At 41.0% G+C, this 18,840-nt stretch overlaps 1 protein-coding gene across 1 annotated transcript in view; it reads left to right on the top strand.

Annotated features, from left to right (window-relative positions):
• The first annotated feature begins 14,251 nt into the window (after positions 1-14,251).
• si:dkey-215k6.1 (transmembrane protein 132B) overlaps positions 14,252-18,840 on the top strand; it is a 211,976-nt gene continuing 207,387 nt past the window's right edge. Inside the window, exon 1 of the mRNA XM_061818285.1 lies at positions 14,252-14,689. Coding sequence (XP_061674269.1) covers positions 14,623-14,689 — 67 coding nt within the window. The 5' untranslated portion in view covers positions 14,252-14,622. The remainder of the gene's footprint in view (positions 14,690-18,840) is intronic.

Here is an 18,840-nt window from a genome sequence, read left to right as displayed (position 1 = left end):
ATTTCAGAAGTAGGCAATTTTGTTTCAATCTTTTGAAAACTCTGCCCTCGAAGCTCATTGCACGTAGAAATTTGAAACATGGTACATCCAGTGTCGATCATATCCATCCATCCATCCATCCACTTCTCCTTATCAGTCACAAGGGCAGTAGGTTTAGCAGGGAACCCCAGACTTCCTTCTCCCAACAAATTCATAGAGTTCTTTATTTCATCTGTCCATATCCGTTATCTCTTTCTTTCTGTGACGACGCACAGCTTGTGACAAAAGGTGAGAATAGGAACATAGCTCAACCAGTAAACCAAGAGCTTAGGCTTTTGGCTCTGCTCATTCTTGACCATCACAGACTGATGCAGCCGATCTACCCGTCTCCTGATCAATTCTTCCCTCACTTGTGAACAAGACCCACAGATACCTGAACTCGTCCACTTGGGGCATGATCTCCTGCCAGACGTAGTAAAAGCACTCCACCCTTTTCCGACTGCGTACCATGGCCTTAGATTTGGACGTGCCACGTCATCTGCAAAATGCAGGGATGTGATACTGAGGTTACCAAACCCGTGACGATCATCTCAACACCTCTGGGCTGTGCCGAGAAATTTCGTCCATCGAGGTAATAAACAGATACTGTAACAAAAGGCCGCCTCGATGGAGTCCAACCTTCTATGGGAACAAATCCGACTTACTGGGACTACAGGAACCAAACAGTCCTTATCCAGGCGGAGGTTACCTCATACAGTACACAAAGGTCTTGGCCAAGTCCACAAAGCACATACAGTATATAACTGTCAGATAAACACCCTCCAGAACCCTGCCTAGTGTGTAGAGCTGGTCCACTGTTTCATGGAAAGGACGAAAACTACACTGAATCTGAATCTGAGATTAGACTTCCAGGTGGACCCTCATCCTTAGCACCCATGAACGCATCTTAACAAGGAGCCTGAGGAGTGTGATCACCCTGTAATTGGAACACACCCTCTCATCGTCCTTCTTAAAAAAGGGGAACCACCACCCCAGACTCCAAATCCAGAGGCATGGTCCCAGATGTCCACCATGTTGGAAAGGCGTGTCAACCAGGATTGTCTGACAACATCCAGAGCTCTTCCATTTACCCCAGTATCCAAAACAAACAGCTGGAAGTCCGATGACACAACGACAAGTTCAATCATAAAAACTGCGGCCAAGGATGTTTTGGTGCCATCTTTATGTTTGAACACAATGCTCGATATGGACAATCTAAAACTACATGTTAATAATAACAACCACGAAGCACCACTTGGTTTCAAAATTGGGGTGTGTTCCTACCAGCCACACACTTCCAGCTCTCACTGCCCACCTGGGAATTGACGTTTTCCCGGAAAACCAGGGAGTACCCAGCACCCCTGCCATGTATTGTGAATAGGAACATACAACAGTCACGAGTATTTATCATACTGTATAGAATAAAGTAAGTTTCTTTCGGCTTGTCCCGATAGGGGTTGCCACAGCCTGACATCTCAGGTGAATGCTCATATTTGTTTGGCACAGTTTTTACACCAGGTGCCCTTCCTGACACAACCCCCTCTCAGGGGTCTCGAGTGAGATATGAACTCCCAACCCCTCGTTTGCCAAACCAGTGATCTAACCACTGAGCTATGGGGCCTCCTTCATAATGTGTAGAATGTTACTTAATTTATGTTCTTGATTTTACAGAGCTGCTATTTTTCTGAACCTTTTCCTCAATCCATTCTCTTCGCCTATAGTCCTGCCACCCTCAATTTGACCCCTCCCCCATGCTCGCAACATGTGAAGAGGTCTTGTAATTGATAGCCAGCACTACTGTTGTTCCATCTCGATGCTCCTGTAAACAGAATGGCCCCTGACAACCAATAAACAGCAAGTCTTACGGCCACTACTTTCACTTTGTGTATATGTGTGGCTGGCGCATAAACCTGATTACAAAATCGTTTCCAGCATGTTTATGCTTATTTATTTATTTTCACATCAATCCTTTTGACATTTATACATACTTGTAAGTCAGCGGGAGCGTCAGGAGAGAACTTGAATTAGTTGTAACCATCACAATCCCAACCATGTTTAGTTGCTTCCGTGGGGCCAATTAAAATGGCTGCGTAACATATAACGTCCGATTAACTTGCGCCACCCTGCCGCTGCACTTGTTTAGACTCACAAATATATATTATGCACTGTGCGGAGTTTGGCAACTCTACAATTTCTTGTTGCAAGAGTAGCAAAAAAACTATGCATTTATAAAGTATACAGTACAGTGTCTATTGCCTTGACGAATGTGTGTGTGTGTGTGTGAATTCCATGACATGGTACCTGTGTGTAAGCTGCCTCTACTTTTCATACATTTGTGTTATCTCCACACATCCATGCATTTTCTGTAGCGCTTATCCTCACAAGGGTCGTGCTGGCGCCTATCCCAGCTGTCTTCAGATTACCCCGAACAGATTGCCAGCCAATCTTTGGTGTGTCAACTCTACGTGCTGCATGTCTATGTGTTTCCTCTTTGTGTGTATGTGATGCCTCTACATAGGATTCCTCTGCTGCGTGGAATAAAGTGAAGTGCGGTCAGTCATTAAGTGCAGCAGTGTAAGGCGCTGCGCAGTGGCTGTGTGCGTGACGGCGAAGGGGTCAAGGCCAAATTGACATCAAATGCTCCAAATTAGCTCCACTTGTCAGCATTGATCTACAGCGGCCCCGTAAAACGCTTTGTGTGGCAGGGGCCAGCGTCTCCGTAATTGATCTCCAGTGGATGTCGGACGACGGGTGCGCATTGTCCAACATGGCTGCCCGCCGCTCGGGTGTCGACAAAGCGATTTGATATGCATCAGACGGAGTCAAGGGTGACATTTAACTATCACCACAAAGCACATGACACCGCAACAAATGTTTGTTTAAATACAAATTGCCATAATGATGCACGTTAGTAGTAAGTAATTCTCATTGACCAAAAATAAGTAATCTAAATTCTCTCTCCAACTACTTTTCATCACGAGTCACATTGTAGATACTGTATGTTTTTTCTCCGAGAGCAGTGATGAGTGTGAAAATCGTAAATGTAGTATGGTGGCCTGGAAGGGCAAAACAATCAAACGTATTGTGAAACACACATTTCAGGTAAGACAAAAACAAAAAACAAACGCTTTAACATTTCAGGAAACAAAAACAAAGTACTTTGACATTTCCCAAAACAAAAAAAAAATGTTTAAAGTTGAAATAAAAAAATTAAAATAAAATTGAAATAATGTTAATAATAATGTTGGCCGCACGGTGGATCAGCTGGTAAAGCATTGGCCTCACAGTTCTGAGGTCCTGGGTTCAATCCCAGACCCGCCTATCTGGAGTTTGCATGTTCTCCCCGTGCCTCCCGCCCTTTGACAGCTGGTACGTTCCAGCACTCCCCGCGACCCTTGTGAGTATAAGTGGCAAAGAAAATGGATGGATGGATAAAATATATAACAGAAAATCTGGTTGGACAAGGATGCACTCTCTCTCTCTCTTATAACTGGCATGTGGCTGTGTTCAAAAGTGACAGATCACATTCAAACCTGGTACCATTTCAATTTTCAAATGGAAAAATGTCCATAGGGCCTTACAGAAACATTATTTGCTTTATTCGCTAAAATGACTGAAGGAAGAAGTCGTTTGCTGACCCGATTTTTTGATAAAGCTTGTGTGTGTGTGTGTGTGTGGTGTGTGTGTGTGTGTGTGAGAGAGAGAGAGAGAGAGAGCGAGAAAGAGAGAGAGCAAAACATACCCCAGAAGATCCGTTTTAGAATTATGACTGTAAACTAGTGCAAACGTTGCCATACCCACAGCCAAAACAATAGCAAAAACATCTCCGACTCACTGCAAGATGTTTTCCCAAGTTGAATGTGGGTGGAAATATCCAAGTTAGGACAAAACTAAAGCGCGTGTTAAAGTTTTTTTTAGGTAGCCTAATGTCACAACCCGTTTCGATTGGCCCACAGAGCTCAATAGAAGACTTTGTGTGCATACATGTGACTTTTGTGTGTCGTTTGAGTCAAATATTACTGTGGTCATCACGGTGGAACAAGCAACAATGCCTGATATGAAACTCGAAAACATGTTTAAAAATAGATCACCCCCACAATAATTAATAAATGAAAATAGTGAATGGTATTTAGATTATTGTAACAGAGATACTAGATAATAGAGAAAATAAATACTTGAGTAAAAAAAAAAGAAATATGCTTCATAAAATTACTTTGACAAGTACAATTGATACAAATCGTTAAAGTACTTGAGTCAATGTAACGGAGTGAATGTAACACATTACCACCTCTGCTAATAATGCATACGTTGGGTTTGTTCTTAATCTCCCACCCCAATCTACATAACTGAAACCGAGTGAAGTGGACCATTGCACAAAAATTGGAGTCAGCAACTTCTCGCTGCACAAGAGGCAACTAATTACCGCACATTGATCGACACCCTGCAACTACGACTCTGTCTTGGGTTTTCAGGCTCCAGATACAATAAACACTACTGTATTATTTATTATTGAACCACAATGATGTGGTGAAATTGTCAACAGAGAAGCTGATCAAAATGAGGGAAACAGTCACTTCAATTCAGTTTGTTCTGCATTTTGACAATTTTCTTATTTTCTTCATTCTTGTCTATTTTGTAGCTTATTTTGTTCACTTTACAGTACAGTCTGTAAAATATGCTTAAAATATATACTTAACTGAAATCAAAGTAAAATACACATTTTTTAAAAATAGCTTTAAAAAGTTCAAGTACACAAAAACTTGCTCAGTTACAGTGACGTGAGTAATCTGTTACTCTCCACCTCTGCGTAATTTATGTGGCAGAATGTAAGGGAATCACAAACACATTAGAGAAGCAGCAGATTTCACTTGAATATGTACATTCATTTACATTTTATAAAAAGACACTTAGCAGCCTGTACAATGACTTGTCATTGACAGATGAATATTATCTCATTGATGCTGACCAGTATTTCAACACATATCATTTAATGCCTCGGTAAAATAACAACGTCAGCTAATTTAAATAATGATCACTTAAAATGGAGGGACTTGTGTTACATTCATTGCAATAAAGCATGAACATTTGCTAGTTGACAGTTGCCTTGGCTAAAACACAGTTTTGGCTAAAACACATGGCAGGTAGTTAGCAATCGGAGATCGTCTAATTGAATCTTGAATGATGACGTCATCCTCAATAAAACCGGAAGCAAGTGAAGTGCAAGTGAAGTGAAGAGTGTTTTTAGAAAGGTGAGCAAGCATTTTAATTGTTGTGTGCCCTCTCGCTTTTTTATGTGGCCAGTGTGCTCCGTTCTTGGTAGTATGAGGTCCGGTTGTTTTGATAGCGACCTGACGCCATAAGATTCACGTTTACATCCAGCAGGCAAATCGGTGCGAAGTGCATTGCAGTATAGGGAGCAGGACAGTACGGGAGCAAATGTGATTTTTAGTTGTTTTGCAAATTTATCAATGTCCTTTCACCACTGTTCCTGTCATATTGTGTTGCGTGTACATTACTTTGTACTATTGTACATTAAGAACAAAAGTCCCATTTTTGTTTCAATTTCTCATTGAAAAAGTAACACAAGCTACAAATTGTTCCTCGTTTTTGAGATAGTAGATTGAAAGCTGCAACTGGCTACTAGTGCGGACAGAATGGGTCGCAACAATGAGGAAATGAATAGCCCGTATTTTGAGGGTAATAGCCTATCAGCTGCAAAAGATGAACAAGTTCTTTTTTTTAATTCTCAACTATGAACTGCACTAGTTAATTTTCGTAAAGTTGAACTGAACTGAACTCTGCATGGACTGGATATACTGGAACTGAAGGGTTTGTCATTGGATGCCACCCAACTGTGTCTCATTTAATATTATAACCTGGAAAAGTATTTGTGTCAGTGTGGGTGTGAGTGAGTGACTAAGACAAGACCAAGACTTTTGGGAGTTGAGACCAAGATAAAACCAAGAAAACCATGAATTTGAAAATTCTTTTCAATATATTTGACAGCCAACTCTTTCAATGTGGAACATGCAAAAATGTCAAATTTTGACGCCTTTTTTTTCAAGCTTGATTCTCGCAAAGAAAAAAAAAAATCCCTTTATGTTTTTCAAAACAAGTGTCAAGCTATTTTCCAGTGCTGCTAATTGAATGAAGTGTAGTCAAAATATAATATCGCTGATTAAACATTCACTCAAATCTTCTTTTCAGAAATATTAATCTCAGACAGAATTTTTTTTATATTTGTTTATCATCAGTCACAAAGCTGCAAAGGTTGGAGTCCTTATGGGTCCCGTGGGGGGTTAATAACATCAATTGAAGCTATTTTTTGTTTTTCCATGTGATTCTCCTGAACACATTAATGAAGTTGCAAAATAACACATCAGTGCTGGTCTCAACCAGTCTCAATGGAAAATCTTTTGGGAATTGAGCCCGAGGCAAGACCAAGACCTTCAAAATGTGGTCTTAACACACGTTTTGAGTGCTGAAATCAAACCATGTCTGTTATTATTATTATTTTTTTAAAGATGATGCTAAATTGTCTTTGTTGAACTACAACATATGATTGGTTTGTTCATGATGCCTCTGGTGTTTAATAAAAACACATTTTATGTTCATTTCTATTTTCCATTTATATTATTTCTATTTTGCTTACGGCCATGCTACCCTGAGAATGCCTGATCTCATTGAAGCTAAGCGGGTTAGGCCCTGGTTAGTCCTTGGATGGGAGGCCGCATGGGAATACCAGATGCTGTAAGCTTCTCTCCCGGGCTAGATGCAGATGGGTTGTGTCAGGGAGGGAATCCGGTGTAAAACTGTGCCAAACAAATACAGTATGCGTTCATCTAAGATGACACACTGTGGCGACCCCTCACGGGACAAGCCGAAAGGAAAAGCAGAGGATTTTATGTTCGTTAAAGTTGCTGAATTAGCTTTGATGTTTACTCAAACACATTTTATGCCAAAGATGCAAAATCATCTTTATGTACCTAAAACAACGTTTGTTAACATTGTCTTTATTGACTAAAACAAGTCCACTGTACCTTAGATTCAAATAATAATGATTTGTTGACCCAACTTTTCCATTGACATTTGGGTTTTCCGATTCGTAATTTTTAATAGGGGACCTAGAAGCAATTCAGGGTGAAGTTTCTTGCCCAAAAACACTTAGACACCAGAACCGGCAGCCCACTCTCCTAATTAAGCCACAATTACCCCATAATATCAAGATAGCAACGATTCTACACTACATCAAGCACAAATGAGGAGGAGCTGAGAAGCGGGGATAAAAGAAAGTCTTGGCTCTGTTGATCAGACCTCTGTCAAATCACCCCCCCAAGGTGACGGCGGCCGTGACGTCTTCGAGATCGCATTCTTCCCTCGCTGTCAGCGCCACCTTTCAACCTCCTGTCTCCATGCCTCTTTTCTCTTTAGCCTGCAACTCCACTTATCATTAATTCGCTTGGAACATTCGAATCCCTATTTGGTTCCAGATCGAGCGTTCCTTCAAAAATAAACTTTTCTTACAGTTTTTGTCCTACTGCCACAAAATTTGATCCTAGATACCAGACAGATGGAACATGCTAAATTGTGAAGCAGTTCAATTTTCGGCATTGTGTCTTGGCAGAGCAAAGCGGCAAAGGTTGATGACTTGCCAGCAAAGACGACACTTTAATAACTCAATGATCAATTTTAAAAATTCCGGCCCTAAGCCAGTTTCACACTTGGTGTGTCCAACAACTAAAAGAAAGCCTCATTACTGACATGAATGCATCTTATGACAACTATTAAAATATTTAATTTATGAAAATGTTTTGATAGTGACATGTTGGATCATTTCAAAGCTGTATTTTGTCACTGCTGCACAGTTGTGAGGACTGCGGTTCAAATCCCAACCCCCCATGTGGCGTTACCATGTTCTCCCCGTGCCTGCATGGGTTTTCTCCAGGCACTCCGATTTCCAAAACAGGCATCGTGGGTGAGTTGAAAACTTTAAATTGCTCGTAGGTGGGAATACGAGTCCCAATGGTTGTTTATTTATATGTTACCCAGTTCAGGGTATTCCCCACCTCATGCCCAGAATCAGCTGAGATAGGCTCCAGCATGCCCGCAAAAGCCAACTGAGGATAAACAGGATGGAAAATAGATTTATGTTTTGTGATCAATTGAAAACAATTACATTTTTTCAATTGAAATGACTGTCATTACCAGTAAGGAGTGCAAGCACTTCATAGCGATGTGCATTGTTTCATTCATTGCTATCGGAGGAAGCCTGCATCCCATAATGCTCATTCATTACGCATCGGAGAAAGAAACCATCCATCACTGTCATGGGTCATAACCTGGCATGGATTTGTAATAAGAGATGACGATGCAGTTTTAAAGTAATCTAAAACTCAAACTCTGCGTCTGGCCCACTCGAAATGGTTGTGTTCCTTTTTTTTTTACTGTCCAATAAGGCGCCACCGTCTGAGGTTGACCGTTTGAGGCACAAATTGAAATGAAAAGGCAGGCAGAAACCTCCACCAAGGTCCAAGGTTTTATTTCAGCGACAGATGCTCCATCTCGGCCCTGCAAGTCATTTGGAGAGGTTCAGGTTGCCGTGGTAACAGATTAAAAAAAAAAAGAATAGAGTCCCATCGCCCAAAATGTCAAACAAAGAAATGAACAATGACCACGATACCCCAAAAATGGTGACTACATACAGCAGGAAGGAAAATACTGCCTTAGATCCAGTATGTCAAGAAATTTTGAATAAAATTATCACATCAAAATGTATGAAATTGCCAGTTCCACACGGTCTTAAGGTGTGGCAGGTGCGCTTGTCATGAGGAGACCCACGAAAAAGTCTCAGCAGTCCACACCTGAAAATACACAGGGAGTCCGCCATTTTGGTTTGAAGCGGCAATTCTAGCCTCATTTGGGTCATTTCCTGGGGCGGTACACAGACAAACTCCCAGAGTTCGGGAAATGCAGCCCCCTCAAGGTGTTGCACTTGTCAAAAGTCTGTCATCAACAAGTGTCGGAGACCAGCCCCTGAAAACGCTCAGCAAGTCAGCCATTTATGCTTGAAGGGGCCGTTTGACAGTCCTTTCCAGGGATTCTGCGAAGATCACCTCCTCCACTCCTCCAGTTAGTTTTTCAGATTCAGATTCAAATTCAAGCGTGAATCCTGAAACCTGTTTCACTTTGGATAGATCGCTGTCACGATAAACTCTTTAGATCACCACTTGGAAAGACATAGGAAGTCAGCCATTTTGGTTTGAAACAGCCTTTTAACCATTTCAAGTGCTGTTTTAAAGACAAACTGAGAGTTTTTGAAAATAATCTCATTCAGCAACCTGAAATTTGGTAGACATACCAATTGACCCCTCCGTACGGGGCACTTAACCACGCCTCCTGAAGTTACGTCACCCCACGTGTGCTAACCTCAGACAAACAATTAGCAAAAATGGCGGCGCAGGAAGAAAAGACTAGAGCGAAATTGTCCGATTTACCAGCTGATTTCTCGCTCGCATTCTTAGCGAATAGTGAAATATCGTTGAAAACTAGACAGCAGGGCTTCAAGTATTTCAGCGAGGGGTATTTCAATGGTATTTACATGCATATCGACGGAGAAACCATTGATATTAACGCGAGATCTTTCTGGAGTCAGAGGAAGACTGAGAAGCCGCATAATTTAATATATTATAACCCAAAGACGAATTCGTCATTGACAGTTTCCTATTTTCGTGTTACATATCACACTTGTGTGCAGAATGTGTATGTGTATCTGTATAGCCGTTTGTGAACCGCCGTATGAAGGAAAAGAAGGCGAGGCTTGATTTACGAGTTGTTTCTCTCGTTTTCTTTGTGTAACGTCACACGCTCCCCTCAATAATTATTCTTGAATTTGTGCCGAACCTACGTAAGTCCCGACCGAGTACGACAATCACTACTTTATAGTGTCCTCAAACATCTTTCCTTCAGTCTTGTTGTTTCGGTGCACGTCGAAGGCTTTTAGGACTCGCTTCTCCGGTTTAGCTTAGCTCGGTAGCCGCCAACAGAGACACGTTTGTGCAGTCAGATCATCGCAAAATATCGCTTAACACAGATCAAGTCTGTCAATCATTCACACGTAGCTATGTTATGCAAGCGAAGAACTGCTAATTCATTTATACGAGACATGTATTGAAAATCAAATATAGGACTTACCTTCGTGCAAACATATCTGTTCCGGTTGATTTTAGATGGATTCAGTTGATCATGCCGTCTTCCACAAAGTTTGATCCATCGAAGACATTTTTCGTACTGGGTCTTCGGTTTTGGAAAGGGTACGAATTGAACTCCACCAACTAGCCTTTCAGGATACCTGTCGTCACTATTACAAAGTCCGTGACAACACCTCTTAACCATATCTTTTGTTAAAGAACCCAAATACGCGATAAAACGCTAACAAAAGCTATACTGGACCACGCAACCTTGTCTGAGATAATAGCGGATGCCAAAAAGGGGCGTGGTTTATGAAGATCTCTGGCCTCTGATTGGTCAGCGACGCGGATGACGCAATTTCTACGGAGGGGTCAATTATGTGTTAATGTGACCCCCCCCCAAAAGCATCAAGTAGGCATGCCTGAACAGGGACAAGAAGTCTGCCATTTTGCTTCAAATCAGTCCTTTAACTGTGCATACAAATTGATGATTCTCTTCATTTTGTACTGATACAGATCCTAGATACAGTTGTTTTTCTTTTAATGTAAAAAAAACGGCTGGTTGCTCGAACTTTCATTTTTTCAAATCCGGTTTTAGACAATGATCTTCTGTACATGTATGCCTCTGCTCAGTGTTTCCATCTTGTTCATACTTCTTACCATGGAACTTTGAGGTTCATTACCAGTCGTCATTGTTGAGTTCTCCTCTGGGGTGGAAAGGCCTACGTTGGCCCCCCACAGACTCACTCACTGGCGCGTCGTTATTTATTAGGCAATTCTTAGCACAAGGGCTTTTGGGTACTCCGCACCCTAACCCTGGAATTTGTTACAGAATGACATCAACCTCAAAGAACTTATGTCCTTAAATGTTTTTAAAAATAAATCTGAGCAGCTCCTTTTTAAAAGTGGTTTTTATCTATTTATTTATTTATTTATTTCGCTCAACTTCTTGAATAAGTGATTCCCAGATGATTATTCCTCATAGATGGTTAAATTGAAAATGTTGCGCTGTATAAATTCTATTCTTCTATAAATTGTTTGTATGTCTATAACATTTTTTTTTTTTTTTTTGCTGCTGGCCGTCTTGGCCAGGAATCTCTCTATAAGATAATCCCGGTTAACTAAAAGTTGAAAAAAATGTGTGATGTTGGCCATTTCAAGGCTTCCCTCATTGCTGGACGGATCAATGAAAGTCAGTGAGTCATGGTAACATATAATGCACTTCAACTTCTCTTGTATAACAGTCATTCTGCTTGTAATTCACATAAGTGTTAAGGGACCAACAATTGTTATTCCTTATATACATACATAAATGAATGATTCAAATAATTTGGTTACATTAATTGTACTCTGCCAAATATGTGTGATTAATGGGGTCTTCTATTTTCTGGGGCTGGAACAAATTAATTACATTTCCATTAACTTTCATGCGGAGAGATGATTTGCAATACGAACGTGACCACCGAACAAATTCAACTCGTATCTCAGAGCGCCACTGTACTCGCAAACAGCAAGGCGCTCATGGTGAAATATTAATCCGCCAACCCAACTGACTCCGGCTCCTGATGGACCTCACTAGGCCACCTCCCTTCAAGGCACACAGAGAACAATCCAACACACGAATAATGGAGTAATCCCACTTTGTAAACTTGGGTCTTTTTCTTCCTTTTCTGACTAATTGAGCACAAGACTAAGGATGCATGAATACCAGATAACCAGCAGGGGGTGCGCGCGCTCCTCTCAAAAAGACTCCCCAGAGAGTCTCACAAGACGTGCGCGCGAGTGAGAGTCAATCGAAAGTGGAAGAGTTTTATTACAAAGTGGTTCCCGGCGCGTTCCTGGGGTCTGTGCGCGTGCGGACGCGCGCGCCCGTAGAGTCTATCGATTACACGGAGAACAGGTGTCGTGCGTGTCAGTGGATGAATAATACAGAGAGGGCACGCGCGCCACTTGTGCACGCACATACGCATTCATCTGCATGGGCATGTGACAGGGGGCGTTTTGGGCACTTTCAAAAGCCATGAAAAATAAAAGCAATTCAAATAGATATTTAAAAGAAAAAACACGTCGTAAATTACAAGTAGTTTAGTAGCCCCAAAAAATGATCAATTTTAATAATACAAAATAAGGTACATAGAATGAATAAATGGCGATATTTTTACGTAATTAAAATACAAATTAAAATAGAAATAATATAACTAGAAAATGGAAAAGAAATTATAAAATATTAAAAATAAAACAATAAAAATACTTTACAATGAGCTGTATTTATCATGATATTTTCATAACATTGAAATACAATGTAATAAAAACAAGAAAAAATACATATCTGAATGTATAGAATTATGAAATATGGGACACAACAGATACATATCACGATAATAAGTATAGTAAAATAAATGATATTGAATTCATGCATTGCAATAATTATATTAAACTATGAATTACAACATTGACAATGACATAAAAAGGTATGGAATACATATGTACATTAAATACAATTTAAAATAATTAAAGCTAAATTAGAGTACAATAAAACTACAATAAAAAGTAAAACAATAATTATTCCAAAATAGAACACCTGTATGAATAGTACAATATAGTATTAACTACAATAAAAAGTAACATTTAAAAACACTGAATACAAAATATGTACACATTTAAAAAATACACAGAAATGTAAATGAAAGGACCATGACCATGAGGAACCATTACATAGATATAATTAGTATACTGAGGCTAGTTATAAAATAAGAGATGATAATGAATACGGGGAGCACAGTGGTTCAGCTGGAAAGCGTTGGCTTCACAGTTCTGAGGTCTCAGGTTCAATCCCCGATCAGCCTGCGTGGAGTTTGCATGTTCTCCCCGTGCCTGGGTGGGTTTTCTCTGGGTACAGTACTCTGATTTCCTCCCACATCCCAAGGACACCCATTGATTGGAGACTCTAAATTGCCCCTAGATGTGATTGTGAGTGCGACTGTCCTGGAATTGGCTGGCAACCAGTTCAGCGTGTACCCCGCCTCCTGCACGTTGACAGCTGGGATAGGCTCCAGCACTCCCCGCAACCCTCGTGAGGATAAGCATCTAAGAAAATAGACGGATGGATAATGAATACCTAAATCTATCTATCTATCTATCTATCTATCTATCTATCTATCTATCTATCTATCTATCTATCTAATCTATCTATCTATCTATCTATCTATCTATCTATCTATCTATCTATCTATCTATCTATCTATCTATCTATCTATCTATCTATCTATCTATCTATATGCCTGTGGAGTTTGCATGTTCTCCCTGTGCCTGCGTGGGTTTTTTCCTGTCACTCTGATTTTTTCTCATATCCCAAAAACATGCATTCATTGGAGACCCTAAATTTCCCCTCAGTGTGATTGTTTGTGAGCGCAACTGTTGTCGTCTCCATGTGCTCTGCAATTGGCTGGCAACCAGTTTAGAGTAGTCCCCGCATCCTGCCCAATGACAGCTGGGACTGATTGGCTCCATCACCCTGCGACCCTCGTGAGGATAAGCGGCTAAGAAGATAGATGGATGGATAGATGGATGGATTATCAACCTATACAGTATACAAAATATACATTACTCTGAAAATCATACATTACATATATTTTTACGACTACTACTGCTAATTTTTTTGGCGTTAGTGTACGCGCACGGGAACGAGCCCTGCCTTTAATGTCAGTCAAATTTTCAAATCCCACCCTTAGTCATCACCACCTGCACCCTCCTCGTCGGATCAATTTTTTTTAACTTGACCCTCCTCGCCCCCAGCCCCACACAAACTCTCTCTCTCTCTCTCTTTCTCTCTCACGCACACACACCTACACGCGCACACACCGTGGCACGCGCAGAGTTATAGGCAGAGCCCCGCGCTAGAGGAGCGCAGTGGCTGTTCTGTTCGGTGACGAGGAGGAGCGCATCATCTTCATCATCATCATCATTGCCTAAAACACATTTGGAGTTATTCAAATCACGTGACTCACTTTTTTTCCCACGGGAGCTGAAGACTGGACTTATTATTATTATTATTATTATTGTTATTGTTGTTGTTTTCTTTCTTCTAAACTTGCTCATAGGTGTTAAAACTTTGGATTGTAAGAAAAAGAAGGAGGTTTGCGTATCTTCCCTGTTCGATCCGCTTGCGGTCCAGTCCGCCAGTCAACACACCCACAGAGAGACACACATTTTCCGGTTGCCCAGACTTGATTTCGGATTGTAAACACTTCCTCTTGGGACCACCATGACGTCGCTCAGTCCGCCGTAGCCGCTCCATCTCCTTCACGCAGCTACCGAGGAGACCCACTCTCCTCACCCCGGAATCGAACGCCCTCACCGGGGAGAATCGAGTGCCTTCACCCGCACACGCGCTCGGAGCTTTCCCGCCTGAGGAAGAATGGAGCCTACCCGGGCGAGAGGACGCGCGCGGTACTGGAGCACGCTGCTGCTCGTTTTCTGGGAAGGTAGGAAAACTTTATTGTTACTACTTACGCTGATTATGCGGTTTAACGTCGAGCTCGGGCGCCCGCGTGTCATTGCATTTCCTTTTCAGCCCCAAAGTGCAACATGTGCCACTTTTTAGCTTTGCCAAGTCACTCGTGCACCTAGAAGGTACTTGACGCCCGCACGTGAGCGTTTGGATCAAACAATTATGAAATAGAATAGACAACAGCAACGTTTGTCTGCTAACCAAAGTATTTCAAAGCTATAGTTGAACTTTTTGCGTGAAAACATTAAACGTGCAAATCCCCACTTTACCTTAATTTTGAAATTGCCATTCCTGTAAATAGTAATTAAATGCAAGAAAAACGCATTACGCAGGCGTTGAACGGCTTTTTTTTCCCCCCTCCGGCCAAAATTACAAGTGCAAATGTATGTAAGTCCAATATGCAACCATAATGCGTGCGTGCGAGCGGTATGTGCGTAACTATTCGTGCGCCACTTTGCACCACAACAAGCTAGCAAGCTCAAAGGATTTTTGCAGATTTTGCGCGTGCTGTTTGACAGGTTCGAGGTACACGCAGTTGTGTGATTCTGTCTGTGCAACACCGGTGGAAACTGAAACTAACGCAGTACAAATGTTGTGGTACTGGACAAGGACAGCAAATTTGGAGAAGGAAGGTATTACACATCCGTGGCTTTATTCATCTTTCACATTGACATATCCAAGAAAAGATTAAATTGTGGTGATGTTAAAAATATAAAAACAAAAATAAAAAAAACAAAAACGAAAAACACAAGCATCAGGATGAAAGAAATTCTTTAATGTATGGTTGTGGGAGAAGTAGATTTTTGATTTGGGTCTGTGAACCACTGCATCAAGAGAACCCTGCAGATGGCGGCGTTGCATCGCTTTGGGTTTGAAGCCAGCACGGCTTTTGAGAAGAGAATAAAGATTAGGGGCTGAATCTCAGTTTGCCACGGTCGAGTATGAGGAAGAGAAGTCAAACAAGTCAGCACTGGACACTCCAACAGAGTGTGGACAGTATATCTCTGGTATAATCAGAGTATCTGTTGCAGTCGGTAGTAAAAACAATTGTTGAAAGATGATGCAGTTCATGGAGTGAATAGCGAACAGGATGTAAAAAAAAGAAAAGAAAAAAAAGCCAGTGACGTTCAACTGGAGCCATACGGTGAGTCGTCGTCACTTGTTCTTCATTGCATAAAGAAATGATTATTTTGTCATCAGAAGCCCTTTCGCATTTTTTTGGGGGGTGGGGGTGTATGTTGTATAGTTTTGAGTGATTAGCATCAAAGTATGTTGTCATTGACATTATTTCTTTATAGCACAAAGCTCGTTTTCTTTACTGTGTGTCAGAAACAGGTGTTTTGGCTGAAATCACACCACGTTCTACTGCTGATTACTAGAGAATGCAAAAAGCTCGAATTTTTTTTTCTTGTAAAAAAAACAGACTACTCCTTCCTTTGTCAAAAATTTGTGGACTCTGCTTTGAAAATGGCTGGCAGTCATCTACATTTGTATTGTATTTGTACTGCTTTTACCAGTTTGTATATGATACACATGTAGCGTTCTGTAATTCCTGACGGTGTAGTGGTACACATACCTACCTTTGGTGTGGGTAGCATGGGTTCAGTTCCCACGAAGAGACTGCGTGAGTGTGAATAGTTTTCTGTGTCTATGTGTGGCCTGTGACTGATTGTCGACCAGTTCAGGGTGTTATCTGCCTTTCACCCGAAGTCATCTGGGAAGGGCTGCAACGGCCTGTGACCCCAACCGGGATAAGCGATGATGAAAATGGATGGATAGCTTAATGTATCTGTACTTCTATTATACATCAGTACTTTTGCAACCTCTCTAATTGAGTAAAAAAAAGAAAATCCTGTTCTGCTTACATACAGTTCAGTGTGTGCCATATACATTTGCCATGTTTTTTTAAACTCAGGTATCTGCTCTTCTCCTAAAGTATAGCATAATCTTACATTGGCTACCTCTGGAATTTAAATAGAAAATTCAGTTTTATCTCAGTACTGAAGTATACTTCAAGGTCTGTACTTGTTATTTTCAGGAAAGTAAAGGGATTGGATCAGTACCTCTCATTTTTCCAGTCTTTTTTTTTTCTACATAAGTATGTACCCGTGCTTTTGTACAGTGTGAGGACTATTGCTGCCCCTATTGTGTGTATTATGTGTGCGCGTGTGCGTGCACGTGTTAATCAAAGCCCGGTCTAGCGGCTCACGGTCGGGTAGAGACTTAACGGGATGTGCTGATATGCGCTGGCTCGAGACCGGAAAAGAGTGCAGCGATTACGTGGGGGGAAATAAAACACAACAGCTGGGACTAAGTTGGCCCAAAAAGAAAAAAAAAAAAAGTCACCAAATAAAAAAATCACAAACATCTGAGGTCCATTTTGGCGCTTGTTTAATTTGTCTTCATCTAATTTAATTTGACCTGTTTTTGCATTGTTGGTTTGATGTGTGCAACTTGCTGTTTACAGATGTTTAAAAAATAAAAAGATTCTTACTTTGTGGTTTAAAATGTAACCAATGCCCAACCTTATGTACTGTCAAAGGAACTTTAAAGATCTAATCCAGAGGACCTGTATTCTATTTGTCTATTTGAAAAATTCTCAACACAACAGAAATGAATAAATGAATAAATTAGCATCAAAGTCAGTCTCAAGATTTAGTTTGAAATGTCACTTAGATTCGCAAGTTCCGTAACTCCCCGGAATATGACATCAGTTCAAGGCAACATTTAGCCAGACTGAAAAAGGAAGCAAAGATGGTGAGGAAGTGTGTTGTATACGGCTGTTCCGCGTCAAACGCTGACAGAGTCATCTTAAACGAAAGATGAACAGATAGGCAGGTTATGGACCAGGTTTGTGTGGAGGTTTGCATGGGTTGCTTTTCCAAAGAAAATACTGAATATTTCTTTTACTTTGTTTGATTTTTATGAGTTAGCAGATGCTGTCAACACTGTCGGGGCTACTTTCTTCTTCACTGTCGTCGCCTCTTTGATTCTTCACTCCCTATTTTAGGCCTCATATCTCATCACTCCTACTTGTGGTGCCCTTAGTGGTCGGGTGAGACACCACGATGCGTGCGTGTGTGTGTTGTTGATGTTTTTAAACACTTTTAAAAATAAGTTTGAGATTTCTGTCTGTCTGGTGGATAGCAGATGAGAAAGAGGCTCGTGAGAAATGATCATTCAGGATGCGTGTGTGACTTGCGGCAAATGCTTAGCACTTTGAAGCCTTTCAAGCTTAGCTTAGCTTATTAGCTGCTAACAACGATAGCAGACCAGCCTTGAGGGGAAACTCTGGCGAACAAGAGGAGAACCGATGACAGTGTCAACTACTGGATGCTGTTTATAGAGAAGGTGTGTGTATCTACAGTATTGACCTCTCTATGTATTATTAACAGTATGGATAGGTTTCCAATTACGCCATCTTGTGTGTCACCACCACCCTTAGACCAATCGGATAAATTAATGCTAGAATAAAACTTCACGCTTCACCTATCACCTGTGTTCTTTGACCTCTATGACACACAAGATGGCGTAATCGGAAACTTATCCATTCCTCACGTTGTTGTGTATGTTTGTTTGGAACAGGGATTCTCAAATTTTGGGTCAAGTGAGGGAAACGATAGGGATGAAACATTTTTTCTAAGGACCCCCCATAATTCTAACACCAAATATCTCTTTGCTATGGAAAGAATCTCTCACCAATAAGATAATAGCTGAAATAATATAAATAACAATAAGTTCCTGTTTCCCCCCCTTGATTTTTTTGCAAAACAATAGAATAAGTCAACTTGTATTAACCCGACTCATAGTCCATTTGAAAACAGGCAGTACAGCACACAATAAGACACAACAGGGGATGTAGATCAGGAAAACCTTAATATCTCACGATCATAGCCCCCCCATTCCCTTACAAAAGACAAAAAGAGTTTTAAGAAATTTCAACGACACTGTTCAGTATCCAGGTCTTTATTTCACAGTCTCAATGGATGATTTTTTTGGGTCTTAAAAGTTACCGAACTGGGTGGCACGGTGGAGTACAGGTTTGCACAACTGCCTCACCGTTCTGAGGACCTGGGTTTAAATCCGGCTTCACCTGTGTGGAGTTTGAAATGGTTTCCCTGTGCC

The sequence above is a fragment of the Syngnathoides biaculeatus genome, chromosome 4 (assembly GCF_019802595.1).
Source record: "Syngnathoides biaculeatus isolate LvHL_M chromosome 4, ASM1980259v1, whole genome shotgun sequence".
Taxonomy (NCBI): domain Eukaryota; kingdom Metazoa; phylum Chordata; class Actinopteri; order Syngnathiformes; family Syngnathidae; genus Syngnathoides; species Syngnathoides biaculeatus.
Note: the sequence above shows the minus strand (reverse complement) of the source record. Positions and strands in the feature narration are given on the sequence as shown.